At 54.3% G+C, this 23,767-nt stretch overlaps 7 protein-coding genes across 7 annotated transcripts; 3 read left to right on the forward strand and 4 right to left on the reverse strand.

The window, feature by feature from the left end:
* Positions 1-3,194: 3,194 nt before the first annotated feature.
* Positions 3,195-4,553, forward strand: CCM_05922 (uncharacterized protein; the record flags this gene model as incomplete). Its single annotated transcript, XM_006671066.1, has 1 exon — positions 3,195-4,553. The coding sequence occupies one exon, from the start codon at positions 3,195-3,197 to the stop codon at positions 4,551-4,553; it is 1,359 nt and encodes a 452-aa protein (XP_006671129.1).
* A 333-nt stretch (positions 4,554-4,886) lies between these two features.
* CCM_05923 (telomerase reverse transcriptase, putative) lies at positions 4,887-8,820 on the reverse strand (the record flags this gene model as incomplete). The annotated part of the gene is made up of 8 exons (XM_006671067.1): positions 4,887-4,999; positions 5,083-5,333; positions 5,402-5,474; positions 5,557-6,508; positions 6,571-7,032; positions 7,086-8,023; positions 8,090-8,390; positions 8,440-8,820. The coding sequence occupies 8 exons, from the start codon at positions 8,818-8,820 to the stop codon at positions 4,887-4,889; spliced, it is 3,471 nt and encodes a 1,156-aa protein (XP_006671130.1).
* A 656-nt stretch (positions 8,821-9,476) lies between these two features.
* On the reverse strand, positions 9,477-9,802 carry CCM_05924 (uncharacterized protein; the record flags this gene model as incomplete). The annotated part of the gene is made up of 2 exons (XM_006671068.1): positions 9,477-9,706; positions 9,760-9,802. The coding sequence occupies 2 exons, from the start codon at positions 9,800-9,802 to the stop codon at positions 9,477-9,479; spliced, it is 273 nt and encodes a 90-aa protein (XP_006671131.1).
* A 738-nt stretch (positions 9,803-10,540) lies between these two features.
* CCM_05925 (Rho guanyl nucleotide exchange factor) lies at positions 10,541-16,704 on the forward strand (the record flags this gene model as incomplete). The annotated part of the gene is made up of 5 exons (XM_006671069.1): positions 10,541-10,610; positions 10,689-10,990; positions 11,042-11,705; positions 11,763-16,528; positions 16,588-16,704. 5 exons carry the CDS (start codon positions 10,541-10,543, stop codon positions 16,702-16,704), a joined length of 5,919 nt encoding a protein of 1,972 aa, XP_006671132.1.
* A 1,095-nt stretch (positions 16,705-17,799) lies between these two features.
* Positions 17,800-19,790, forward strand: CCM_05926 (sucrose transport protein; the record flags this gene model as incomplete). Its single annotated transcript, XM_006671070.1, has 7 exons — positions 17,800-17,888; positions 17,969-17,994; positions 18,069-18,380; positions 18,435-18,506; positions 18,566-19,299; positions 19,327-19,352; positions 19,382-19,790. 7 exons carry the CDS (start codon positions 17,800-17,802, stop codon positions 19,788-19,790), a joined length of 1,668 nt encoding a protein of 555 aa, XP_006671133.1.
* Positions 19,791-19,948: 158 nt separating this feature from the next.
* Positions 19,949-20,515, reverse strand: CCM_05927 (Endoplasmic reticulum, protein Pkr1; the record flags this gene model as incomplete). The annotated part of the gene is made up of 1 exon (XM_006671071.1): positions 19,949-20,515. One exon carries the CDS (start codon positions 20,513-20,515, stop codon positions 19,949-19,951), a length of 567 nt encoding a protein of 188 aa, XP_006671134.1.
* Positions 20,516-20,770: 255 nt separating this feature from the next.
* CCM_05928 (uncharacterized protein) lies at positions 20,771-23,172 on the reverse strand (the record flags this gene model as incomplete). The annotated part of the gene is made up of 7 exons (XM_006671072.1): positions 20,771-20,822; positions 21,216-21,297; positions 21,789-21,797; positions 22,172-22,244; positions 22,641-22,816; positions 22,924-23,033; positions 23,162-23,172. The coding sequence occupies 7 exons, from the start codon at positions 23,170-23,172 to the stop codon at positions 20,771-20,773; spliced, it is 513 nt and encodes a 170-aa protein (XP_006671135.1).
* Between the last annotated feature and the right edge of the window lie 595 nt (positions 23,173-23,767).

Here is a 23,767-nt window from a genome sequence, read left to right on the forward strand (position 1 = left end):
CGGCGCGGCGGTGGACGGCGGCGGGCTCCTCGTCGGCGGGGCGACGCTTGCGCGGCCGGCCCATGGGCTTCTGCGGCGAGTAGTAGCAGGGGATGCGCTCGCGTTTGCAGCGGGCGCAGCCGTCGGCTTCTTTGGAGCAGGCGAGCTTGCGCGAGCCTGTTGAGGGTGAGTTTTGTTCTTGTTTTTTCCTCGCCTATTTTGCATGCGGCGATGTAGGGATGGCAAGGGAAGAAGAGGGTGGAGGCAACTTACGGCACTCATCGCAGGCTCGGTGTTTGGGAACGTCTCCCGGGGCGGCAGGTTTCGTAAAAGACATTTTCTTTATTCTGGTGGGCGAAAAGGACACGAGGAATGATGTTGGAGGGAAATGGGGTTGTATTCCCGGGAGGGCAAGAGCGATTGTGAGAATCGAAAAACTGGCTGGTGCTGCAGAGCTGACGAGGCTGTACAGTAGGGCCGCTGAGGACGGACGGTTCGGAAATTGTAGCGTAGGTAGGTAACGGGTCGGCGCTGAATCTTTTCACGAGCTAGTTTGCGACAATTGTTTAGCAACGGTCACTTGTAAAAAAATGGAATGTATGGGATTAATTTCATGTATATCGAGAATTCGTTCAACAAGAGGAAACAAAGTAAAAACGGGCCAGGGCTGGTGGACTTTATATCCCAGCTCAGTAGGTACGGATACGGAGTACTAGATCCCAACGTGGCAGACTAGCGAGTGTTCGGATGGAGGGATGGTGGTGGAGTATATATTTCAAAGTCATGATAGGCTGCCTTGCCGGGTTTACAAGTCTGATGGAGTTAACGGCCTATTCCTCCCCTGTTTGCGAGGTGTGTTGACACACCTTCGGTCGACACTATCCAGGTCAATTACAGTGGGATATGGATGGATACCTACCTAGGTAGGTACCTAGGCTAGTGGGTGTGCCTCCCGCAGCTGTCGCCTGGAGCCAATCCCGCATGTTCCTGTGGGCGTGTGCTGGCAGTTACGGCCAGTAATTTGTACACCATACGATGAGCCCTGACACAAAAGCTGTTGCCAGAACCGCACGCCATGCCATGCCAAGGGCGGCAACGACGTGAGACGAGGCCACAGCCCAGCCTCGGAGCTGAAGGCCTCGAAACTCACGAAGCCGCCGCATCTAGTCCCAGAACGAGCAGCCCCCCACCATAGACGACAAAAGAGGGGAAACCGCTAAATGTAGGGCTGCGACTAACCGTGACTTGGTTCGTGCAAGTGGCTCGGTCGCTGATCAAGTTCTGGCCGAGCTGGGCTCCCTGCGGAGGGTGTCATTCCCCCGAGCGCTCGACACGGGCTCTCTCAGCCTTGCTTTTCCTGCGCCGGGGGCGGTGGACACGGGAGGGTTGTATTTTTGATCCCTCCCTTGCTGGGCGGCACTTTTTGCCTTCTTTTGTGCTGGCCCCCCCGTTTAGAGCACCAATGGCATCAGAATACGCCAGCGCGCACCAACCTTGGCGGATGAATCATAGGTATGCGGCCCCGCATGTACGAGCAGCTTTAAGTTGGGGAGGGGAGGGGGTTCTAAGAATAACGCGAGCAGGGTTGCTGCTGGAGAATCTGACAAAGAGCCATGGCGACTTCGTAAACGGCCTGAGCAGCATTGGCGACGCTTCTCATAACGAATTGGCTCTTCTCACTTGGTGGAATTGAAGTTGGAGGGAGCCAAAAAAAAAAGGAAAAGAAAAAAAAGGCGAGGCTCGTTGATTCTCGAGCTGTCAGCCCCACAGACTATATCCAATCTGTATATATGATACGAGGCCGGGACAAAGTAGAGCCGAGCTCAGATGAGATGTGTAGCGCGTTTTCTTATTTACTATGAAGACTAGTTTCTTTCTTCAACGACAGGTTCCTCTGAAATTATTCATGTCTTGCGTTCTAGAGGCATGGAGACACAGTGGGCATACTATTACCTACTGAATTTCCACGAGAAATGGGACCACACTCTGCACTGAGTGGGCCGCAGATGGATTCTATTTTGGTACAAAGTACAGATTACGGATAACGTTAGTCGTCATTTGCTCAACAGATTCAGCCGTTACCACTACCTACAAAATTAGTGAGATATTCTTTTAGCTGCCATTTTCTATTTAACATTAGTTCAATCTCGTGTAACCAACTCAGAACCCACGTTCGTGGCCGGCCAGGCTGCGATGGTTCCGCCAGCTCACTCTGCTGTCTGCTTCATCCGATCGCGCCCAGCTGGCGGTACCTGACAATCTGTGCCACCTGCCCAACAAGGCTTGTCTGGCCCCAACCCCCAACCGCTAGTCAACCACTACAAATTAACAGGTAGCCCCCAAATTCCATCCTTGCACGTCACATCCATCCATCAATACATGCACTCACTCCCTACGGCTCGGCATCTCCCCAAGAACGCACTCTATTCGTCACGTTTGTGGCGCAATTTGAAGGTGTGCGGTCTGCTAATACTCCGTGGCCCTGAAAAGCAAAACCAGAGCTCGACAAACGGCGAGACTTGCCCGTGGAGCACTATCGTGGCTTGGAGCAAACGACCGATTGCCCAAGCGGATAAATCAAGCTGGCGAGTGACCCTTTTTTCACTGATTCGTTGCTTTGAGCTTTTCGACATCATTGCGAGTCGAAATCTCCCCCGACGGCGGGCAAATCCAGGCAGGAACCGTGGCAACCAGATCCGACTTGCTCTTCCATATCTGCTCGGGCATCAAGGTGATGAAACCAACATCATCGCTGACCTCAAGTCTCCGAGCATCCACGGTCACTTGGTAGGTATCCTTTTGCCATCCTCGACGAGCGAATGCGTGTCAGCTGTCGAGTCGCAACGTGCCCACGGCAACTTGCGACCTTGCACCTCCCCTAAAAGGTTGGCCGCACACACGAGCATAGCCAGAGAAACATGATGGTAGAGTCAATGGCGGCATCACAAGTTCCGCTTGCGCCCCTAGCTCTCTCTAGCTACCGTCAGATCTTCTTCGAACAAGTGGAACAAGGGCAACGCCGCCAGATCGTCCTTCCACAAGCCTTTTTCATTCCGTTCATTTTGCCCATCATCTGGCTTGCCATTCCACACAATGGCCGTTCTTGGCTGTATCGCGCGAGATGGTTCATCTTTGTACTTGCTCTCCTTGTCAATTATGAGCAGGCAGCGCGGGCGTCTAGCAACAATGTGGGATGGGCAGTGGTTTCGGGTCTCATGTCAACCTATGGCACCATGCTGTGCTTCCAGCACATGATACTGACCAACCCACAGCGTGATGCTGCCAGGATCATCAAAGTCTCTTTCGGGAAATATCCAGACAGGGCTTTTGCACCTCTGGGCGAGCTCCCGCCGCCACAGCCATCTGCCAAGCCAGAATATACCGCCTGCCCAGGAACGGCGGCCACCAACCCCCACCTCAAACCTCAAAGCGAATCAACAGCATCGCACATTGTCGATACCCCTGATTTTGACACGACCTCTTCCTACATTTGGCAACGTTTCCCGTCCGAAGCCCCCATTCTTGCCAGGCTGGGCTGGGCCGCAGATTTGGTTCTCAGCTTCCGTGGAGCTGGCTGGAGCAGTTCCATCTCTGTTATCCCCAAGCCGTATACATCGACTGCTATTCAAGACGGGCAGCCGGTTTGCGTCGCCTCTATTCCATCGGTCACCAGAGCCGGGTTTGAATACATACACTCTCCCGTAAGCTTTTTGCGGCACCGCCTCAAAGTATTGGTTGGGGCATGTCTCGTGCTAGACTTCCTCGGCACTTTTATGATGAAGGATCCTTACTTCATCTTTGGACGTGAAAAGTCTGTAGAATATGCCCTGCCGTGGTACCTAGCTGGCTTGTCTCCATGGCGTCTCGAGGCATACCGCCAGCTGTTTTCAATCACCGGCGCCTTCTGGGCCGTGGCAGCGGCATATAGCGTGGCGGACATGGCTCACTATTGCGTTGTTATATACTGGTGCCCATATCGGAATATTCCATGGCTGTATACGTCTGCGTTTGGATCCTTTGGTGAGGTGTTTGACAGAGGTCTTGCCGGACTCTGGGGTTCTTGGTGGCACCAGACCTTTCGGCAGCAGTTCCTCGGCCCTTCTGCATTCTTACTGAAGAAGGGACTGATACGCAAAGGCACCATGTCGGGGAACCTCGTGGGCTTGCTGAGTACATTTGCCATGTCAGGTCTCCTTCATGGAATGGGGAGTCTGTCCGCTGTTCCCTCAACGAAGCTCTGGAGCCAGCCCGTCTTTTTTTTGCTGCAAGGTGTTGGCATCATTTTGCAACAACAGCTGGCTTCTATACTACAGAGAACATTTCCCGTCATCCACATTACTATGCGGCGCGCTGGAAATGCATTGTTTACACTGCTGTGGCTCTACGCCACGGCGGCCCTTTTCAACGACGACATGGCCGCCATGGGGCTCTGGCTGCTGGAGCCTGTGCCTTTTTCAGTTTTTAGAGCCCTGGGATTTGGCTTCCCAGGTGACGCAGTGTGGCGTTGGGACAGCTCCTACGTTTTCCGATGGCATTCGGGTCGTCATTGGTGGCAGAGCGGCATCGCCATTTGACGACAGCGCGCTGCAACGCATACGAACAGAACATAGGTCAGAATCCATTCAAGATAGACGTTACATACATCATTTAAAGTTACACAATTACAGTTGGGTTGATGGCAACTTGACACCACCCGTGTACTATGATAGAAGAACCTGCCCCTTTTGTTTGGCAATCTGGCGACGAAGCCATTCGAGGACCTCGGCGTGCTGTGTTTGCTTGGTACGCAGGACCTCTTCAAACGTCTCATACGCCAGCCTGACAGATAAAGATGAAAAGTCAGCCTTGTCAAACATGCAAGCTTTACAACAGAGCGTTGGCCAGCTCATTTGAACTCGAGGGTAGACTCACCGAGTAACCTGGGTCTTGCGAACGGAGCACTCGTATCCCTGGTATTTGAGCTTGCGAAACCTACTAGTTATAATTAGGTACGAGGCTTCCACCGTCCTCGTTATGGTGACTATCATCATGGAGAAAGACATTGTTAGTCGCCGACTTGACGCATACACGGCCATCCCAGAAGAGGAGAAACACAGCACGTACGTTTGACTAGGCCAGGCCGCGGCCGGGCGGTTCGATGAAGCGCCCGCATGTAAGCCCACATCTTGAGAGCCGTCTGCCGAAAGGCGGCCCGCAGCGTGTCGAGCACCGTCGCGGGCGAGTTGTGGCTCGTGTCGTAGAACATGAGGTGCGACTGGATCTTGAAAGCATCTGTTGCAGCCCCGGGGCGGTAAGCGAATGAAGGGACAGGGCTCCATGTTGTGTTTTTTTTGGGAGAAATAGAGGGAATGGCACTGCCAGAGACGGAAGAGGAGCGAAAGGGGAAGAAGTAGTAGGATGGGGGTGGTGGAATAGAGGAGACTCACGAAGGACTTTTCGTTGGAAATTCTGGCCGGGTACGCGGCTGTGCTCAACCGTCAGGGTATTGGCCACGTCTGGTGGTGCATGGAGTTAGCGGGCCGGGGAATAGGAAAGAGGCCAACAGTACCCAGGGGGCGTTCAGTCTGCACCACTCACCAGTCTGCTGCTCGCGTTGGCAGTCCTTTTTAATCTCCAGCGTGCGGCAGCTGATGCGCACGCCGCAGTACGGAAAGTCGGCGGTGCTGTGGACCGTGGCGATGGGCACGGGGGGTCCGTCATCGCCGCCGCCGGCGGGCGGCACGGACAGGGCAAAGTTGGCGAGCGACTTGTGCGGGCTGACGTGCACGCCGTACTCGGGCACGCCGCGGTGCAGCACGGCGGCGAAGCGCCGCGCGCGGGCCCTGTCCGTGGTGACGAGCAAGAAGTCGTCGACGAGCCGCAGGAGCACGCTGCGGTGGCTGCCGCTGTCGTCGAGGAAGCGCAGGTGCCGCGCCTCGAGGTCAGCGTAAAAGTAGTTGCACAGGTACGACGACAGCACCGAGCCCTGGGGGATGCCCCGCCGCTGCCGGTACGTCTTCTTGCCCACCCGGATCCGGTTGTCCGCGACGTGCTCGGCGAGCAACCGCAGCAGGCCGCGCGTGTCGTGGTCGCTTTGCACGGCGCTGTTGACAAAGACCGTGTTTTTGCGCTGCGGCTGCTGCGCCGCGATGCCGCTGGTGGAGGACTGGCCGTCGAGGCGCTGGTGGAAGCGGCCTGACTCGTCGCCTGGATGCGCGGTCGAGTGCCAGCGGCGGATGGGTCTGGACGGTGCTTGGGCATGTGACGTGCTGGCGCCGTCGGGGGCGGTTGTGCAAGTGTTAGTAGGGGGTCTTTCCCCCGGCTTTACCTCGGCGTGCTTGAAGATTTTGTAGTGTTCGTGGCTAGGGATGGCCGCCATCAGCTTGAGGACAGCCTCCTGGGGGATCGTGTCAAAGGCGGATTGGACATCGGCCTTGACAAAGTACAGCCGCGGGAGCGGATCAGGCAGTTTGCGGCGAAACTCCTTGAGCCGATTGTATATGTCTCCCACAGAGAAGAGGGTCGCACCAAGTTTCGATGGGTTGAGACGCTGTTGACAACGGGTTAGTGAATACTCCTCTTTTGGCATAGACAAAACGCCTCCGATCTGACCTTTTCGAGCTTCAACACGTTGTGAATGGGAGCCAAGACAGTATTGATGCTAGGGCCGAGCATCTTCTTGTTTTGCTTCAGGGGATATCGCCGGCGAAGGTTCATGATGGGACGCAGGGTGGTGCCTTTTGGCAGCAGGCGGATCTGGCTGAATCCCAGCCGCCGGGACTCCACGGCGCGCTGGACGTCGCCTACTTTGAGCTCCTCGAGCATGCCGTCTTTCATGGCCCTCAGCGCGCGCTCGGAGACGAGTTTCCAGACATCGTGCCGAAAGTAAAAGACTTGGTACCGGTGGGTGTTGGACTCGGTCACGTAAAAGGTGTTGCGCATCAGGGGAATGAGAAGAGAGTCGAAAATGTAGTACAAAAGCTCGTGGAAGAGTTCGAGCTGCTTAAAGGTCTCGTTTTGGCTCGGTTTCTGGTCGCCGCGGCCAGGCAGCTGGAGCCAAGCCAAACTAGAAATCTGCGCCTCGGGTCAGCTTAGAGCCCCCGTATGCAGATGTTGAGAGTATATACTTTGAAGCCCTGTGACAGCTCGTGCAGACTCATGCTTTCAAACCTCCGTAGTGTGACAAAGTGATGCGCCTTTTTGGCGAGCAGTGCCTGGTTGTGGCGGAGATCATCGCCTTCGCCTAGAAACGCGCCGGGGAGAATCTTGGACAGGACTGCTTGAAGAAAGACCGAAACGTGACTGACCGGCGTCGCCAAGTCCACGATCGGGACAGAAGGGTCTAGTTGGAAGACACGGGAGTCCTGCGTACGTCGCTGCGTCTGCGAGGGAGTAGCTTGCTTGCTCGACTTTCCGTCGGCGGCCTGACTCGGGGCAGTCTTGGACGTGGAGGTGGGCTCGTTGTTCTTTTGCGTCCTTTCCCGCAGGGGATCTAGAGGAGACGCGCAATAGTGCCGGATAAGCGCAATGTAGGAGCACCGGCGATGGAGAATCTGCAGTCGACGGACGAGATCTCGGGCTGCGCCCCGTAGGCGCTTGGGAATTTTGGGCACCCCTTGCGTGAGGAAGTTCTTATCAGAGCGCATGTGCTGTGCAATTTCGTCGTCTCTCACGGTGTAGTCCTGGAGTTTCTGTACCGTCGTCTTTGAGTCGACTGTGGAGGTGAAGACGTTGTGGAGGCCAAATTGTCGTGGGAAGACGTACATCATGACCTTGGCTGTGTTGAGCGTGTTTTTTTGAGTGACGATTGACTCGGTACTTTCATGTTCGGGTATATAATTATATCGATTTAAAGCATCTAGGGTCGTCAATATTTGATGAGCGGACCAGCTGCCGAGGTGCTGGTACTCACGTATATGTCTGTATCCCGCCTCTATGTGCCCTCTGGACGTCATCGGGGGCCGCGCATAAAACACTCTGCTTCTCACCAGAGAGATTTCGGATAGCTTCCGCGCACAAATCCCCTTTTCGGGACCCTTTTTCATCTCCAATCCATGTTCAAGCTCTGATATTGGGTATCCTGATCAGTAGATTAGCGGCGCCCAAGACATCACACGAGCGACACTCATACCGGAGATCTGGTAAAAGTTGTTTAACCCCGACTCCATAGCCACAAATATTGAGCAATCAACAAGCATGTTGATCATGATCCTCTCCCCAGACCGACCCAGCAGGTTCAACAACTGCGGCCACGGGCCTGCCTTGAGACTCGCGACCTGATCGTTTGGGTACCGGCTGAAGACGCCGGGAATCCTTTCTGGTTCTGCCTTTTCGGTGGCTCTCCTCCGGTATCCGTCACATAGCAGATGCTTGGGGCCAAAGAAGCCGTTGTTGTCCCGCGAAAAGATCAGCCAGATGACAAAGTCGACAATCTGGACGGGGTTAGTCGGGCAACTGAGCCGGTTCGGGTGCTGAACAAACCTCGGACTGGGAATATATTGGCGAGCCTCCGGTGAGTGAAACGCTCGAGTCTTCGCCCCTCTGTGAAAAAGATAGCCATTGCTCCCATCTGTTGTCCGCTACGTCGGGTGTCAGCTGGTGGTAGCAGACAAGCGTGGAGTCGAGTAGGCAGCATAGGTCCTTTTCAAGTTCGAAGCGCTCGGGGATTGTCCCGAGTGATTTTATCTTGCGTCGACGTAGCCGTGAAGTTTGCGGTAGACTCGCAAGAGCATATTCTCGGAGCGATATGCAATGGGGATAGAAGAAGTTGAGAAGGTCGCGATGCAGTGGATGCGGTGCAGGCTGCCCCTTGGCATTTTTACCGCTTGACGCGTCTTTTTGAGCTCTCTTCCGCTTGGTCATCTTGATAAAGACATTGAACTAGAATTCATTTCCGAATGTCGCGTGAGATATACACAGGCACATGCACGCAAAGGCAGCGACAACCCATCCGTACAAGCTAAGGTTCAATGCAGTGTGGCTGGATGCCTGTGGCTGGATGCCTGTGGCTCATCGACTCGATGTGGCGGTGCTAGCCTGTCGTTCAATGACTTGAATGATTGATTACCTTAGTACCTAGGTGTTATTGTGAGGTAGTTACTACGATCAATTCTAATAAGCCAGGCTATTGGCATTTTTTCCATTATTAATTTGTACAGTATACGTTGAAATCTAACAATTGGACCAACAATATAGGGCTCGTGCCTTTATTGTTTATTTGGCAACGGCATATCAATTCGCACGCCCTGTCCTGCTCCAGATGCAGCTGTGTTGCAGTGGCCGCGTGGACGGTTGCAGCGATTGACAGGGACCACCTGACCTGTTAATCGGACTTGGTGTTGCTGTATCATGTATGACTGATGCTGCATATGCAAATTTCTTTTGTGACCTTTCCCCTAGCCTTTGCATGTAAATCGGAACGGAAGAGGCCACAAACAAAGTGGCAGCAAATTGACCAAGAGACAGGGGCCAGTCGTGGGTTAAGAAGAAAATTTTGCGGCTTTGAAAACGCCTCTGTTTCAAATCGCCAACGGGGGTTGTGCCGATACAGGGACGGCATGAGCTGTAACACGTCGCTTATTCCTCACTGGCTCGGGAGCGCACCAAGAAGGAGTTCGGAGTTGATACCAAGACGGCCGGTCCAACCACTTTGTGAGCACGGACAGCCCAGAGATGATATTGAGTTTATTATTAGGTCGGAAAGCCTCGAGCGACGTTTTTTCTTTTTGCGCCCCGACCTTGCCCCTGGCTTGTTCGCGTATCGTCCGTCATGTCTGTGCGGCTTGTGGTCTAGGTTCTCACAGCAAAAGGCGTCGATTGACCCATGATCATCGGACACGGCCATGGCGTCGGGTCGCGCGAGATGATTTACGTGGGGAGAAGGCCAACTCGTGTGCAAAACTTTTGGCCTGCGTAACCACCTTTGTGCGTGTGGTGCACCCTTGCACGTACTGGCGCAGGACTGGTTGTTCCAAAGCGGAGGGAGCTTCGGATAAACTGATCAAGCAAGTGCTAATTATTACGCAGACATAATTATTACAGGAACCAGGGCATTAATAAAGAGATCCGCAGAAGCGACCTCGGAGTGACGAAGGAGGCTCGTTTTAGTAACAAAGGATGCGCGCGCCGCAGGCCCCTACCTAGCCTATTGTCTCATCAAGCAAGCCACATAATAAGTGATGTGACCTGTTTTTATTATTGACAGACGAGATGGTTGTTGAGCAAATGGTCTAGGTTTCGTGCGTTTGCAAAATATCCAGCGTGGCATGGCGGCGTCGAGCAGGAAGGAAGTGTACAGGGAGATGTAGTTTCCCTCAAACAACGAGTACAAATTGCAAGTACAAGATATTATGAAAAGCACGTGTTATTGCCATGATAATGGTGCCATGGTTCCTTGCACTTTGAGTTGATGGTTATTGCGCGGGCGGCGATTGTACATTTGGACATGCCTGTATATACTGGCTGGCAGGTGGCTATAGCTGCTGTATCAGAGACATACACATCAGTACAAGTATGGGGTAAAATACGAGATATACCGTTCGCTCAAGAGAGAGATCGGGCTCTGAATGAATCGCTACCCAAGATGGCGAGGCAGATTGGCAGAGGCAGGCTTGCATCCGGCGGATGGGCTGGCGTGTCAAAGCTCAATCGGTGTACGGATGCCTCCCTCGATATTAGCAGCGCAAGCCTCAAGCCACAAGCCACTAGCCACTAAAACACGGCAAAACCAGGCACTGGAGGCACTAGCAAAAACACGCTAAAGGCCCCAAGGCCGCTGTCCGCTGTCCGTTGTCCGCTGTCCAAGATTCGTCAGCCACTTTTCCAGCACACCTTTGCCCTTCATTCTCCCTCTCCACCAGCCACAACGCGCCTGGGCGCCCGCCCGTCTGCCATCCACCACTCGTTGTTCCCTGTCCCTGTCGCACCCCAAACTGAAGGCCCCATCTCCCAATCGTCCTCCCGCGTCCTGTTTTCGCCAACAGATTCTGCCCAGCCAGCGCATCAATGCTCGCGCCTGCATGGCCATCCTGTCGTCCTCTCGACCAGTCGCTTCGCCCGTCGAGCCCGACCCATGCCTAGCTAGGTTCTGCCCATCATGGAGCAGGACCCAGACTCTGGCCCTCCAGACACGAGCGCCCTTCATCCACAAACCATCACCACGGCTCCCACACCGACCGGCCCGCCACCCCTCGACCTTTTTGCCGGCGCAGAAGACCGCTCGCATCCTGATACGCGCCTCCTTCACCCTGAGCCCGTTGCCGTCTACGCACCCTCACCCGCTGCCGCCGCCCTTCACGATCAGCCTCCCCCCGCAACACTTGCAGCATCTGCATCTGCCTCCGCTTCGGTTCCATTGCCCGCCGCTGCTGTGTCGGCATCCCATCTTGCTCGCGATGCTCTCCCCGTTATCTCTATAGAGCCTGACGATTTCTACAAATCCTACCGGCCGGCTGTCGGCGCCTCTGCGTCCACTCCAATCCTCGCTTCAGTCGACGCTACCGCTTCTCCCTCGACCTCTTCAGCCATGACATCCACACTCACGCAGCAGCCGATCCTCCCAAACGGCAATAACAGTGCAGGCAGCTCGGGCCTCACTGACGAGCTCCTTTCACAGCCAACCCGCGCTCCACTTCTGCCGCAAGGCACACGATCGGTCTCGGGTCCAGTTGTGAGACCCAAGGGTGGTCCAAGTGTCAAAGATCTCAAGAAAAGGTTTGATGAAAAGGGAGCTTCCTCAACAACCCCAAGTATGCCTCAGTCAATGCCACGGCAGCGTCGCGGTCTCACTGAATCTTCCATCGCAGCTCGCAACGGCCTTGTTGTACCCAAGGCACACAAACTGCCCGCAGCCAACGGCATTGCTGGCGCATCCCCGCGTCAGATGGCTTCCACACGGTCCTTTAGCAGCAATCAATCGTTTGCCAGCCGAATCAATAAGTCTGTTATCGCCAATAACCCCTCTTCTCCCCCCCAGCTGTCCCGAAAACCACACGCGCAGCAGCGGCCCGGTCAAGCATCAGGCCTTCTTTTTGGTGAGGTTGCCCCAGAGCAGCATGGCTCTCTGACGGCGGCTGGGTTCGGCATCGACGAGATTCGCCCCCGGAGAATCTCAGACTCTAGCGTTCTCACAAAATCTACGTTTCACAGCCTACCAGATCAAGAGCAAGATGTGGATTTGTCGTCGCTGCCGAGTTCTTACACCAGTGCTGCGACGCATCAGGCCCAGGCCAGCGAGTCACCAGCCAGCGGCTTTCACAGCCCACGCACACGGTCGCAAAGCGATGCTTCATCCCGCAGCTCCTCCAACAGAACCCCGAATGCAATACGGACAGGCTTAAGCAATACCCCCATTGCCCATTCCGCCTCAAAATTGCCCATTGCCGTACGAAGGCTACATAGCCCAACAAGCAGCTCGGGCGATAACTCACCTTCACGCGGAACATCACCTGCAAACCTTCGCCAGCCACCACCCGCCAGCAGTCAGATCTCGAGAATCACGCCTCCACCCTCTCGAGCCAAGACACCCACATCATTAAATAAAACGCCGACTCCAGCTACGAGGGAGCGAAGGCCGCCCCCACCAAGCATCAACAATTCCGCGAATGGCAGCAACGGAAGGTTACGGTCTCCATCGATGACATCTCCGAATCTTTCCCCCACGCTACGAAGCTCGCGGCCGCGCCAACCATTAGCCAACACATCCAATAAAGCCAAGGACCCTGGAACAGCAAAGTCTGCCCGCTCCAAGGGCAAGGAACCCGTATCAAGAAGAAGAAAAATATCCGCGGGGCCGATCGACTTCGAACAGCGGCGAGAACATATTCGCTTGGCATATAGTAAATCCATCCGTGAATCTGAGGCGTTAGAAGCAAAGAAAAAGGCTGCGACACTGGCTAGAAGGAACGATCGAGGCTCGGCTACTGCCACGAAACCAACCGCCAACAGCACCGACATTCCCCCAGTTCCCCAAATTCCCCGCGATGCTATCGATCGAGCTGCCAGAGATGTCAGTGATGCTGCTCCGACACCCATGTCAGAAACCGAGTCGCCGACAGCAGCAGTGCCATTAGCGATATCTCCAGCAGTGGCTAACGCTAGTTTCGATGCCGTTGAAGACTCACCTACACTCGGCATTCCAGGCAGCTACCCTCACCCTAGCCCCACGATGCCACTAATCGATAAACGAGCTTCAATAGCGTCTGCTATGTCTGAAGCCACCGAATTTGACGGAGAAGCCCAGACTACGCCACCAGTTCCTGCTCAGCATCTACCGGAGGTGCCCATTACTGTTGTGAAGCCCCCAAGCCCTAATCTAGCTGCGCCGACCTCGGTAAATGCGAACACCGAATATCAATATCCGATATTGCAGGCTGGAGATGCGCAGCCGCGTGCGCAGGCGCAAGAACATTCTCAATTCATGTTGGCCGATGTCAGCCCAGATCTACCATCTACATCTACGTCTTTCCACGGCCATACTTCGTTCATAACGCCGCAACCACAAGTACAGGAGCAGGCCCAGCAGCCCGGCGCAACTGGGCTGTTTCGAGCGCAGGAACTCGGTGAAGAATCTGATTGCCAATCCGAGGTAGATGGTAGCCAAAGCATGCAGCACGCTGCTTATCCACGCTCAGAGGCAGCAACGACAGATGCATGCACCGAAGACACCGACGATCACGATCAATATGAGCGGGCATACGACCTCAGATATGGCGATCAGCTGGATTCCAAGAGAGCGTCGACGTGCGCTTCTTCGGATGTCAGCGGTTTTGACGATCTGCATCCATTTACATCGGAGCGTGGCTCGTACCCTCTGGCCGGCACTCTTGGGATACCATCTCCAAGATTCCGTCCCGACCGCGCGAGTCATCAATCCACGTGGACAGACCTCTCCGTTGATAGCTCAAGGCAGCTCGACACTGCGGGATCGGAGACGTTCATGAGTAGCCCAAGCTCTGCTCATCACACAGCTCCTTTTCCCTTGGCAACGAGTTCACGCCAGGACTCTTTTGTGGATGGCCCGATTTCACGATTCGAGAAGGAACTGCCCCCAACACCGACTGAGCACCAACTTCCCGAGCTTGACACAGGTGAAGGATTCTCGATACCCTACTTGTCACCTGGGCCAAGCCACGGATTAGCATTTCTTCCTTCACCTCCTGTACACGAACCGCCACCTATTCCGAATTCCACAAACGGCTCCGCAGATCACTCCAGAAACCCCAGCGCTATTTATGAGGCCTCTCAGTCCACTAGCACATTAATCAACTCGGAGCGAAATAGCGAAGTCTATATAACCTACGCCAACACACCTCAATCGATCGACACCACTTCTTTTGACACGGCCGACAATGACTCTAGCAAGGTTGCTGGGACTGATAGCGATGGAAAGTCTCTCCTTCAGGATGGGGATGTTCCTTCAGAGAAGGAGCGGCATCGCCTGATGCAACGACGCAATGTCATCAAGGAACTGGTCGATACCGAAGCCGTATTTGTGCGGGACATGAACATTGTCGAGGAGATATACAAAGGAACTGCTGAAGCATGCCCGCGCTTAGACGACCAGACAGTCAAGCTCATTTTCCGCAACAGTCATGAAATTATTGAATTTCACACATTATTCTTGGCTGAAGTGAAGGCTGCAGTTGCTCCGGTATATGTTCCCAAAGGTGGTCGAACCGCAAAAGCCCCTCAACTAGCAGCAAGCATGGAGCCGGGAAGCACCAAGTCAAGCGACATCAGTGACGCCAGCGATCGGGAAACTACGATTGGCCCTGTTTTCCAGCGTCATCTAGACCGCATGAAGACTATTCATGAAGGTTTTCTGCGAAACAGTGACCAGGCTGCCAAGAGACTCATACAAATCCAACAGGATTCTGCAGTCAAAGTCTGGCTCACGGAGTGCAATGAAGTTGCGAAAGACCTGACCGCAGCTTGGGACCTTGACTCGCTCCTCATCAAGCCAATGCAGAGGATTACAAAATACCCGAACCTGATAATGACTCTGCTGCAGCATACTCCCCAGGACCACCCGGATCGAGAGCGTCTCACTGCAACGAGGGACTCGCTAGAAACTGCCATTATTGAAATCAACAAGACAAAGAAGAATTTTGAGTTGGTTGGGCAGATTGTTGGCAGAAAGCACAAGGACACGGATGTCAAGGCTGGCTTTGCTCGTGCTTTTGGTAAGCGCGTTGATAAGCTACAGTCGTCCAGCAGTCGTGTTCCCGATGACCCAATCTATGCGAAACTGCACGACAAGTTTGGCGATGACTTTGTCCAGCTGCAAGTCGTTCTTCGTGACGTTGAGTTCTACACGAGGCAAGTATCCCAATATGTGCACGAATTTTTGCAGTATCTTTCGTCGATTGAATTGGTTATGAGATTGCAGCCTGGCAACTTCCCTGAAATTGAAAGCAAATGGGTTCAGTTCAACATTTCCATGCGAGATTTGGAAAAGGTGGCATTGGAGGGTCATCTTGCGCAAGTACGAAAGCAAGTCATCGAGCCTTTCGAGCAGGTCATCAAGGCCTACGGCAATCCTTCGCTCGCGATGAAGAAGCGACAGAAACGCCGTCTCGATTACGAGCGAGCTGATCAGCAACGACGTGGCGGAAAGACATTAGAGCCAAAGCTGAGGGAGCTCGTTGAGCAGTACGATGCACTCAATGATGCGTTGAAGGCTGAGCTTCCCAAGCTGTCCAGCATGACTGAGAAGGTTGGCAAGATATGTCTTGGAAATTTTGTGAACATCCAAGCCAGCTGGTATAAGACTTGGGCAGAGAAGCTGAGGACAGTTTTGAGTGATGGTCCAGATGTCCCAACCATCGATGATATCGTCGCCACTTTCAACCGAGACTACCCCTATGCCGCGGATCAGATTGCGTCCATTGGCATATTGAATCCTGATCTGAAGGTGCGGTCATCACAATCTACAGAGTATCGATACCGGTACTCTGAGATTGAACGCCGTGGACGCGGGTCGTCTGTCAATGACGAAAGTGCACCAACATTGCCGACTCCGGACTTTGGCAAGCGCAGCAGTGCCAGCATTACCATGTCACCCAGTGCAGCCAGCTCTACTAGTAATGTGGCTGCAGTCACCAATCCGCATCAATACTACTATCGAGACTTTTACGGTGGTATGCAAGGAAACAGCACCCACTCGCCGTCTCTCAAATCTGGCGACATGGCTGGACGTTCGCGCTCCAACACAGCCACTGGCCACACATCTACACGCCCTAGTACGGGTAGGAGCTTTGACTCTGGAGCGTTGCAACGGCAAAGCTCAGACGTGACATCTACTCATCGACCAGACTCCACCGCCACGACATACACGTCTAGTCAGGTGCAGCAAGAAAATCCCAGGTTCTCCAACCTGTTCCACTCTGCGCTTCCTATGCCTGATGGCCCAGAGGAAAGCCAACGATCATCTCGCGCATCATCTCGCGAGAGGGGCCGAACATCAGACGGCTACAATGTATTATGGCTTGCGGCGTCTTTGTTTGAGTTCAATATCGAAACGACCAAGCACGAAGCTGGCTACCCGTATCTAACGTACCAAGCCGGCGAGGTAAGCCATCGCTGTTTGATAACCGCTGTTCTGCAGTCGCTAATCTGGTGAGATGATAGATTTTCGACATCATTGCAGAGAAGGGAGAGCTGTGGCTGGCCAAAAACCAAGACGATCCAGCAGAGATGGTTGGCTGGATTTGGTCCAAACACTTTGCCAAGCTAGCTGATTCTTAACCACCCCAGGGACAGCGTTTGAGGATACATCGGTGGATGTACTTTTGATTTGATTTGTTCAGCAACTAAACAGGCGTTGATTCAGCGATATGAGGAAAACAATGAAGATTTAGAATTTTGGTGCCGAAAAAAAGGGGTCAACGGTTGACAGCACAAGTGTTTCTGGTCCTGCACCAAAAAAAGGACAAACTGGCGCAGACATGGTAAAAAAGGAACAAAACCACACACACACAGTATGGCCGAATCTAGTTCTTTCCTTTCTTTTTTTTTTCTTTGTGAAAGCAGGTAGGAGGGGGGTATTTGGGTGGACATGGCGTTTACAATTTTCTTGCCATTTTGTCGTTTTTCCTCGAGCAAAGCGAAGCAATTTTCTCTTCTTCTTTCAACAGCTCTGCAATGGAGACCTATTGGCCAGGCAGAAACTATTTATCCTACAATTCACTTTTTCTTCTTTGTTATTCGAACCTGGTTAGGTCGATTGTGTAGGGAGTACGTACGTGGTGTTCCAACGTCTGCGTAGCTCCAACCTCTGACCAGCAGCGTTCATACACACTATTATATCAAGTAGTTCTAACTATTTCCAGGCACATGCATACTATCAAAATAATTCGGGTTCTAATAACCTTCAACTCTTTTGAAAACCTCGTGTCAGGAATATGTGAGAGTTGCACTGACCAAGACAAAAACGTTCATCACTTCTATGCATGGAAAAGTGGCGCGTGTCTAGCGGCTGAGAGGGCTGGCTGGTGCTGCAGTGTCTCTGTCAACCTCCTTATTCCAGCACATTATCCGTACATCCCGACCGCAACGTCGCTTCTTCATCACTTGCTCCATCCTGCTTGGAACTCGTTTTCATCCACATCCGACTCCTTCCATCCTTGCTCGCTCCCTTGGCCTCTGCGCGTCGGTGGACTTTTGGGCGACACGCGACACCAGACCAGGACGCTCACGCTAGACAGCCCAATCACTACTGCGGGCCCACGGTTGCAACAACGCGCGTATTTCTCCGTTGGTGTTTGATGAGTGTTGTTGTCTTGCACGCGCTTCTTCTTTTACGGCTTGTGAGGTAAAACGAAGAAAAAAATCGCTGCGACCATGGCGGCCTTTGCAGGGGAGTCCTCCGTTCGGGGCTCAACTGAGGCCATGCGCATGGTGCTGCTGACTTTCTGCACCATTGGCATCACGTAAGTAGGATATTTATATCGAAGCACGAAGCCCCGAACCAAACGTCTGCTTCTAACACATTCTTTGATCCCCGCGGCAGCTTCACATGGGGAGTCGAGATGACGTGTAAGTCAAAAACCATTCCTTTGTGGGGTTGTGTGACTGCCCGAAAACTGACCGCCGTCCAAATAAAACACCAGATTGCACTCCGTATCTGCTGAGCCTTGGCCTGAGTAAGAGCAACACGTCCATGGTGTGGATCGCCGGGCCGTTGTCGGGCCTCATTGTCCAGCCCGTGATTGGCGTCTTGTCGGATGAGAGCACGTCGAGATGGGGTCGCCGACGGCCCATGATGGTGCTCGGCGCTGTGATTGTGGCCGCCGCCATGCTGGTTCTGGGTTTCACAAAGGAGCTCGTGGGCTTGTTCGTACAAGACGCCGAGGCTGCCCGGATGCCCACCATCGTGGTTGCAGTACTCGCCATCTACCTTGTCGATTTTGCCATCAACGCCGGTCAGTAACCCCCCCCTGGCCCTCTTGATACCATGCAAGCTCATCAGTTTACAGTCATGTCTTGCTCGCGCAGTCTCATTGTTGACACGCTTCCTATTGAGAAGCAGCAGTCTGGAGCCGCCTGGGGTGAGAGTCTACCGCGAAGCAAAGCCTGTCCCGTCCGTCTATGCTAATCCGTCCTTTAGCCAGCCGCATGTCCGCCATTGGCAACGTCATCGGCTACGCGGGCGGCGCCGTCGACCTCGTCCACATCTTCGGCACCACCTTTGGCGACACCCAGTTCCAGCTGCTCACGCTCATTGCCGTGCTGGCCATTCTCGGCACCACGGCCGTGACGTGCTGGGCGGTGACGGAAAAGGTGCTGCTCGCCGACGACGACGCCCGCAAGGACCGCGGGGCAGGGGCGGCGCAGCTTTTGCGGCCCGTGTCGTCGTCGTCGTCGTCGTCGTCGTCGTCGCGGGACCGGTTCCGCGTCGTCGCCCACATCTACGCCGCCATCCGCCACCTGCCGCCGCGCATCCGCGCCATCTGCTGGGCCCAGTTCTGGTCCTGGATCGGCTGGTTCCCCTTCCTCTTCTACAGCACCACCTGGGTCGGCGAGACGTACTTTCGCTACGACGCCCCCGAGTCGGCCCGCTCCGGCGACACCCTCGGCGACATTGGCCGCATCGGCAGCCAGGCCTTTGTCTTGTCGTCGCTGATTACCCTGAGCGCGTCGCTCGTGCTCCCGCTCCTCGTCCGCTCCCCGGACGAGCCGACGTACACCCAGCGGCCGCACCCGAGGCTCGCGCCGGTCCTCAAGCTCTGTCAGCGGTCGCGGCCGGACCTCTTGACGACGTGGATCTGGGGACACGTTCTCTTCGCCGCCGCCATGATGCTGGCGCCATTTGCGACCAGTTACCGCTTTGCTACAGCGCTGGTGTGTCTGTGCGCCGTGTACGTATAGTTCCTTTTCTTTTTCCCTCGTTTCCAGTGAGTGACCCAGCTGACATGTATCGTAGCCCATGGGCCATTGCAGGGTGGGCGCCGAGCGCGTTTCTCGGCATCGAGGTCAATAAGCTTGCCCATCAAGGCGGCGCAGCCTATCGCCCGCTACCTGGCGAGGATATCGAGATGACGGTGCTGGGGGAGGGCCCCCCGGAGTCGGGCTCCTCTGCGGAGCTCTCTGGCATTTACTTTGGCATCCTCAACGTATACACCACGCTGCCGCAGTTTGTCGGCACCTTTATATCCATGATTGTCTTTGGCATTCTCGAGCCAGGCAAGAGCCGAGAACTAGGTACGGACGTGGACAAGGCACCGGCCATAGCGCCGACTGGACCGAATGCAATTTCGGTGTGCCTCTTCATCGGCGCGATGAGCACAATTGTTTCTGCATTCGTTACCAGGAGATTGAAAAAGTTGGAGTAGGGGAGTTTACTTGCAGCTGTCGTCTTTCTTCTTTTCCTCTCTTGACAGATGGTGATTTTTTTTCGTATTTAAGCAAATGGCAATTGATTTTATATATTCTTTATTTACGCTTCAAACGCTGGTAGAAAAAAATGAGCTATGCACTACCCGTGATATCATTACTTGGTCTTGTCGTTTTCGTTCTCCGAAACCTTCTCCCACTCATCTTCAGTGCTAACACTGGACTGGGACGTGAAGCCAGTAGAGTCCGACAGGGACGCAACGCGATGCTTCAGGTCCCCCTTGGCCTCGACCGCCTCCACATCTGCCGCCGTCTTGGCCACCGCTCTGCCGGCATTTCCTCTGCTCGCCTTCTTGCCCCTCTTCGGGCGCTCCTTGGCGGGACTCTCCACCTCGGTGTCCTCGTCGCTGTTCTCCTTGGGCGGCGGTGGTGCCGCGGCCGTCTGCGCCGCGGCGCCCGCTGTCTCGGCGGCCGGGCCGTCTGGCGAGGGCAAGTCCCCGCGCGCCTTGGCGGCGGCCAGCTCGGCGGCGAACCAGTTGATGGACCACCACAGCCCGGCGGAGAGCACCGAGAGAATGACAAAGTGGATGCTGTAGGTGCTGACGAGGAGCGCAAAGAGCGTGACCTGCAGCGCGGCGAAGCTGGCGTTTGTCGCGCGCAGGATCGCGGGCGTCGGGCCGGGCACAAACACCGACTCCCACAGTTCGGCGATGAAGGAAGACATGGCGATTTTCTAATACACGTCCCTCCCCCGGCTCAAACGAAGCCTGAAAATGTCGGGTGCCTTTTTTTTTTGCGGCGAGAAAACGTCGGCGGAAAGAGCCAACAAAACACGGCGAATGGGGGTGAGCGCAACAAGGCGAATTTTGTGTTGGTATGGGACAAAAGGACAAGGTCTGCGTGCGGGATGTTGATGCCGCGGCGGTCCGTTCTGGCAGGAGAGACGGGACGACGGAGAACTGCTGCCTGGTCGGGCGAACTATGAGAGGACACAGTGTGCCTTGGCAAAGCTGAAATGGCGCGTCGCAGTCCTGTAAAATGGGGACAGTGCGCTAAATCTGCAGAGACTCGGTTAAAAGGACTTGGCTGCTTCGTGTTTTTCTCTGGTTCATCGCCGGTTCAGGTGTGCAACGTCAGGCGTCCGTTCCACAGCGCGCTTGGCCCCGCGACGGATGAACCTGTGATGCCTTCACATGGGTGCTTATGTAATCACTCCGACTGGCCATAGGGTAGCAAGTAGGTGATGGGCCGCCCGGGAATTCAAAGAACTGTCCTAATTACGGAGCATGAATTCGTACTATCATTATTTTTTCGGTTGTCGGGTCGCCAGTTGAATACTCGGCCAGCACACTTCGTTAGTAATAGACGCTGATAATTATGACCAATTTATTCGAAAGAGGATCATAGCCGATTCTCATACTGACAGAACGCGGCCTGTCTCTGTATCGGGAGAGTTGCAACCATTTTGAGTTGGCAGGATCCTGTCCCAGCTGAGAGAAAACAGGGCTATTCAGGTGCTGCAACGTTTAGCGGCAGCAGAGAAATCCAAGGTAGGCCAGAACCTTGAGGCTGGTACGAACAAAAGAGGCGATGCGAGCAACGAGGCTGGACGGCGCGGTTTGACGACCCCAGCGTGGCGCGCGATGTCCCGATGCTCGATGCAGAGACTACTAAAAAAAGAAGAAAGAGCTAAAACGAAAACGGAATATTCCAAGTGATTATGTGATTGAGCGCTCTATTCCTTTCATTTGTTGGTGTTGAGTGAAGCAGTGGGGATGTGTCACAGCCGGTGGGCGATCAAGTAGAGTATAGGCAACTGAGGTGTGAAGACGGGAGCGGGAGGACGGGAGCCGATATTATGGAAGCGAATATAAAACGATCCATGTATTGAATTTTTGTCGATGGCGTAGACACAATGTATAGCCGCCATCTTTGTCTTGTGCGCCAGTCAGTCTAGCAGACATCTCGGCTCTTGGGGTCCTACAAGGATAAATTACCAAGGACTACTGAAGCCACTGACGCCCAATCAAATACTTTAGCTCACGTGCGGATATGCATACGGGTACAAGGGCTTTTTGCTGAGCGTTTTTTTATCATTGTTGCACCGTCCACATCTGGGATAAGCTCGGCGAGTTTCGGATGTGACCAAAGCACCCAAAAGCGAAGAAGATGCCATCTTGAACGAAGCATACGCGGTAGATTTTCAATGTAGTCTCTTCTGTTGCACAAGATCCTTGTGCATTGGTGGTAACTGACTAGTTAGCTCGGTTGCGGATAGCGAGACGGCGATTTCGATGAAACCGGAAACAAGGCTCTCTAATTACCAGCTGGAGCGATGTCGTACAGGTAGGGGTGTGGGCATGAGAAACCGGGCGCTTACCAACCGTTTGAGCCGTGATGACAAGGAGAGCAAGACGGTTTTGGCTAAGCAGTGGTGCCAAACCCAGGCTGCGCTAGAATAGACCAAAGAAATGTAACAGGTATTACTCCGCAGTGTAACTCATGTGTGGCTCCATTCATGGCCCCCCGTCGTCATAAACGATGCTTACATGGCACACTCTTATCAATCAAGTGCTGGAGCTGAAACAAAAAGACTCGTCTTGGCGACGAAAGAAGATTCGCATCCGAATCGCATGACTACATTGCAGCCTCGGCTCTGCATAGTGCGGGGGCGGCGGCGGCGCTGATCTGTCACGACCAACTGCGCAAAAAAGCTGGGGGAGAGAGAGCCTCATTGATGACTTGGGAATCGGTTGTGGCCGGGCGGGCGGGCTAGTGGAAAGCGAGCCGAGCAGCGCTGAGATAACGTGCGTACATGGATGGGGGGGGGGGGGGGCGCAACTCCATACGAGTTCGATCTTTTTCTGGGTGACACACAGAGTTGGCGGGCAAGGGAACTGCAGGTTCGCATCTCGCACAGCCAAAGAAAAAGACGAAGCAAGCAAGCAGTGACGGGCTTTTGCTCCGGGCTGAACGCAGTCCCCAGTCCCCCCCTTGCGCACGCGCTGGGTCCGCAAGTCCGGGCCTAGCGGGCGCGAAGACCGAAAATAGCTGGGCGTCTAGTGGGGGCCTGTCCCGGCCGGGGGCGGCCACGTAGTTGCGCACGGGTTGGTCGTGCCCCCCCTCCCTTACCACCGGTAGGGCTGCGGACGGATACACACAGTTGGCCGTCTTTTTTTTTTTCTTTCTGTTCCTGCTTTGCTGGTTTGGTAGCATTTTCGTCCGCCTTGTTGGAGGCACAGCTGTGATAACAAAAGGGGGAGGGGGGGGGAGGCTGCTCTTACTGCGTTTCAACTGGAGGGCTTTTTGCCCTGTTTTATTCAATTTGCTAGTCACAACTAGAATTCTGACCAAAAGGGGGGTAACTAACAGCTTCCACATATAGGCCCCAGCGCCACGCGCAGCAAATCAAAATAAAAGCGGCCAAAACAAAGCGAGAGCCACTACAACCAGTTTTTGTCTTTTTGTTCTTTCAGGCACGCAAGTGGACAATGAAGCCCAGCGTCAACTTCCTTTTTGTTCTGCATGGTGTGGTGGGTGGCCCCGGTGTACAGCTAGTACCGTCCTTCGTTTATTCGCCATGGTGGCGGCTTACGGGGGGGGGGCAGCATCGAGGCTGGCTTGTTGCACCAACAAGCTCTCCAACAAACAAGTGGACAAGAATCAGAGGATATTCCGGGTTCGATTTGCGAGCTCTTTGCAACTGTAGTCGTGGTTGTTGGGTGGGTGGGCGTGCTGGTTTCTGTCATGGAACTGGCAGAGTGTTCCCCGGGGCTTGGCCTTTGCTCCCGATCGGAAAAAGGCCAGCGTATCCGATAGAGGGGCGCCGCCCTCCGCTTCGGCTCCGTGAACAACTGCTAACTGAAATGAAATAGTCCGACTTTTTTCTGGGGCGGGGCGGTAACAAGGTCTCGGCCAACCAGGGAAAAAAATAAAAAAAATAAAAATAGTGACAGCAATATCGTGATAACGTCGG

Source organism: Cordyceps militaris (assembly GCF_000225605.1).
Source record: "Cordyceps militaris CM01 unplaced genomic scaffold CCM_S00004, whole genome shotgun sequence".
In the NCBI taxonomy this organism is placed as follows: Eukaryota; Fungi; Ascomycota; class Sordariomycetes; order Hypocreales; family Cordycipitaceae; genus Cordyceps; species Cordyceps militaris.